Raw genomic sequence first — 3,988 nt, forward strand, 5'->3', positions numbered from 1 at the left:
CATTCTGTGTGAATAAATCTTGTCTTCTATTAGAGAGAACTTGATCACAGTGCACTCCTTGTAGTTCTGTTCAAAAACGATTGGCTCCTTGCCCTGATTCATATGAAGTGTTATCATCTAGGTCATTAGCTGACATCATAAGTACCCCAAGACATTTACCAGGCATCTAAAAGTAACACTGTCTCTAGTAGCTCTCCTGTGTTAGGCCCCTGTAATAGGCTGTTTAGCTATCGGTGTAGGGGATGGATAGTTGCTCATGATGTATTTTAGCGACAGTGCTAAAATAATAAAAGTGGGAGTATTTTACAGTTGGTGATTCAAATGAATAAAAGGGGGCTAGGAAGCCTGGTTCTTTGAGTACTTCTTCTGCTGGCCAGAAGAGCTCCATTTATGTACTCCACAAAAACAGTAATAGAGACATACTGTCTATGTAATGGCACCCATTAACTGAATTTTGGAGAGCCCTATTGTTTGAATTTGACACAATACAGAACTGACAACAAACTAAACGAGGTTTGGGGGGTGGGGAAATTATTTAATTTTTCTTTTCAACATTCCATCTTATTTCTACATGTAGTCATTCTTGGTTCAAAGCAAACATTCTCATTACCAAACTGTAGGGATGACAGTGCTGTTTCCTTGTTTTTGGATTTTGTTTGACTCTCAGGCAAACCCAAATGTTCTTTACTGGCAACATTAATACTTGCACCATATGTGTGTAAGACTAAGAAAATAATGAAGGCTGTAAATAGTTTGTTTTTATAGTATATATGTGGCTCTTTCAGTAATAAATGAAAATGAATCCAAATTGTCTCGTGTTTGTTCTAGGGGCAGCTGGAGGAGCTAATGAATTGTGTGTGCATGTGTGTGAATGGAGGGTGATACAGCTGAATCAGCTTGTCTTCCAGTGAATGCTGATCATCGAGTTGGACTCCGCGGTGCAGGGACAGGGTCCTCCTGGTTAGCAGGTGGCGGATCTGAATGGTGATGCAATATATTCAGAGCTCGGCCAAGTTATGCATTTGCAAACCCCTCGCTTCCAATAATATTTTCAGAGCTCCAAGTGCTCTCAACCCAGTGTATGTAAAACCTTTCAATTGTGGCACAGAGATCCTAATATTTTTTTCATTTTTATCTTTCAGAACACAGCTTTCAACCATCAAACAATTTTCTCTGTAACCATTCTGCACACTCATTTGAGCTTCTAGAACAGTCATTTCTATTGACATGCCTTTTTCTATTCACCAGTACAACTATGGTGCTCTACTCCTGGGGCAGAGAATTAATTGCCTGTTAAGCCCTTATTTCCTGCATTTACAAAGCAAGCGCTTCCATCCTCCAGCCTAATCTCTGACATCACTGCGTCACACCACAGTCCTGCATGCTGATTGGTTACCTTGTCACTCATGTGACCAGTACATGTAAAGACATACTTGCAGTCTCTGACAATGGTCTACTCTTCCCGCTGCTGGACTGGAGGACCCTTCCCTTTCTTCTGCAGGTGTGGCAGCACTGCATCCTTGTAGAATTTCTCCATCTTGGCCAGTGTGCTTTTCCAGAACTCGGGGTCGAAGGTAACAGGCACAATGGCGATCTCCTTCCGGGTGAACACCACAAAGTCAGCCTTGTGTAGCCCCACCACAGCCATCTGGCACTGCACCTGCGTGTAGTAGGGGTGGTTGGTCTTCAGCCGGTACTGTGGCTCTCCCTCCCCGACCTTGGGCTTCAGCTCCAGGCAGAATTGGCGGTCTTCCCTGCAGGCCTCGGCCACCGTGCGGTCGCGGTGCTTGTAGGGACACTTTATCTCCAGGCCGAGGAGCCACTCCCCGCTCTCCGCGTCCTCCACGATGCCGTCGGGGCTGGCCGCCAGCCAGGAGCGCTCGGGGTCGATGAACAGGCCGCAGTCCTGCACCCGCACTTGCCGCCCCAGCGCCGTGCTCTTCAGGCGCTTGTACTCCCGGGCGACCCGGGGCTCGTTGTCTATGCCCCAGGACATGGCGCGCGTCTTCACCCCGCGCTTCTCTCCGGTGATGGCGGTCAGGTAGGAGACGGGCGGAGCGTGGCCGCCGCCGTTGACGAAGCGGCTGTGGGAGACCTGGTGCGCCATCGAGGCCGTGATCCGGTACTTGCGCCAGGAGTACCAGTGGGGGTTCCGGCTCTGGCCGCGGGTCAGCTGTTCCACCGCCTCCACCGCTTTCCTCTCCATCTTCACGCCCGTGCCGAGGGGCACCTCCTCTGGTTTGGGCGGGATCGGGTCAGGCTGCTCCCTCCTGGGTGGGATCTTGTCGGGGGCACGAGCTGCCTGGGGGGCCCCGCCCCTCGCCCCCGCGGTGGCGGCAGGGCGTGGACCCCGGGTGTTCTTTCTTGCATCGGCTGCGTCCGTGACCTTTACTCTTGGGGTCCAGGTGGGTGCTCCTCTGCCCCCTGGTCCCCAGATATTTACAGGGATAGTCCTTGGTGCTGACCTCCCTGCATCTCCTGAACCCACAAAGGAGGTGGTGGAGTCCTTATTTTTGACCTTTGTTGCTGGGAGACTCTTCTGTTGGCTACCCCCAGATGTGTTAGCAATAGTGCTGGCACTTCCTGTCTTTGTGGGAGACATGCTTTCACAGGGTGTAAACCAAAATAATCAGGATTCTCAGTGTTTCTGGAAGAACAAAACATGATTTCAATAACAGACTAGGTGGAGAAACCCATGTCTTTGCATACATTTTACATACATTTATGAGTATCATAAATATATTTAAATGCCTCCCTTAACCTTTTCCAATCGTAATTCATTGTAATTGCAGCTGTATGCATACATACATACACAGTCTACAAGGACAGTCTCACAAACAACATGAGTTTATTACATTCGGCATCTCTAACAGCCTCAGTGTATTTATTTGTGTGTGTGTGTGTGTAGGGACCCAGGCCAGATATTAATTCAATTACCCTCCCCTCTCTTTCCCCTTCTCTCCATCTATCACTCTCTAAAGCGCTTGTGAGCCTCTCATGGCAGGCCGAGGAGGATTTTTTCCTCTGTTCATCTTTTCCTGTCTGATGTTCAAAGAGGACACTGGATAAAATGTTTATTACTATGGCAACTACTGCGATTACTACCACGATTATTATTATTATTGTTATTGTTATTATTATTATAATTATTATTATTATTATCCGTTTGGCAGATGGCTGGCGTGACAATTCATACAGCCACAGTAGTTACTGAAACAAATTTTTTTACTGAACTCTGACGCCCTCGTCTGTGTGCAGTGAGTCCGTGCGACCGCAATGTAAGGAATCGGAAACAAACGGTGAATGTCCGATTTCTGGGGGTTTCCGTAAAGTTTAAGTTGGGCAACACTAACTTCTATTTGGTCAATGTCTGAAGTGTTAATCAGAACATTAGGCGATATTTTCTTTCAGTAAGAGAAAGCGTATTTGCCGCTACTTGTGTAAATAAATGAGAAAATGGCATTTTCACACTGCCATACAATTCAATAGGCTACTCTGCTTCCTGACACAGTCGGTCGAGATAGTGCTGTTAAATGGACTATGACAACAGACAAAAGCAAGCACTATCACAATAAAGCAGTTTCAGACGGGCGAAACGGTGAAAAATGAGGCTGCAAACTGAACCTCTCTATTGGCACGAAGAGATGAAATGAGATAATGAAACGAAACCGAAAGACACAACGGAAAACTATCCAGATTAACAACAGATCAATGAACACACACCATGCCATTACGTTGTGGCTTTAATAAAAACGAACCTTACCAGAGTGCGTTCTGCAGAACCAGTTGATCAGAGGAAAAAGTGAGAGTGAAGTAAAAAAAAAAAACAGACATCGGGAAATAACCAACTCTCCACCCAAACAGCAGAAGGGTGGAACTTTAGGCGTGGAGGAGCAATGGAGGGGCGTTCATATCATTATACGCTTTTCAACATGTCCCGAACAAGCCCCGGTGGTTTTCACGTGGTTTGTGGAATATCCGTCATGTG

General features: G+C 46.9%; 1 protein-coding gene across 2 annotated transcripts; it reads right to left on the reverse strand.

The window, feature by feature from the left end:
* Positions 1-514: 514 nt before the first annotated feature.
* On the reverse strand, positions 515-3,988 carry LOC118209100. 2 transcript variants are annotated; one of them, XM_035384247.1, is made up of 3 exons: positions 3,764-3,983; positions 1,434-2,647; positions 515-977 (listed from the first exon to the last, which is right to left on the reverse strand). In XM_035384247.1, exon 2 carries the CDS (start codon positions 2,600-2,602, stop codon positions 1,454-1,456), a length of 1,149 nt encoding a protein of 382 aa, XP_035240138.1. In that variant the 5' UTR covers positions 2,603-2,647; positions 3,764-3,983; the 3' UTR covers positions 515-977; positions 1,434-1,453. The 2 variants fall into 2 exon arrangements, with proteins under 2 accessions (XP_035240138.1, XP_035240139.1); XM_035384248.1 differs by having other exon boundaries at positions 515-2,647; positions 3,764-3,988.

The sequence above is a fragment of the Anguilla anguilla genome, chromosome 12, assembly GCF_013347855.1.
Source record: "Anguilla anguilla isolate fAngAng1 chromosome 12, fAngAng1.pri, whole genome shotgun sequence".
Classification (NCBI taxonomy): domain Eukaryota; kingdom Metazoa; phylum Chordata; class Actinopteri; order Anguilliformes; family Anguillidae; genus Anguilla; species Anguilla anguilla.

Bases quoted from the DNA above. Each gene is read 5' to 3' on its own strand.
- LOC118209100 (XM_035384248.1), bottom strand. From the start codon at position 2,602: ATGTCTCCCACAAAGACAGGAAGTGCCAGCACTATTGCTAACACATCT.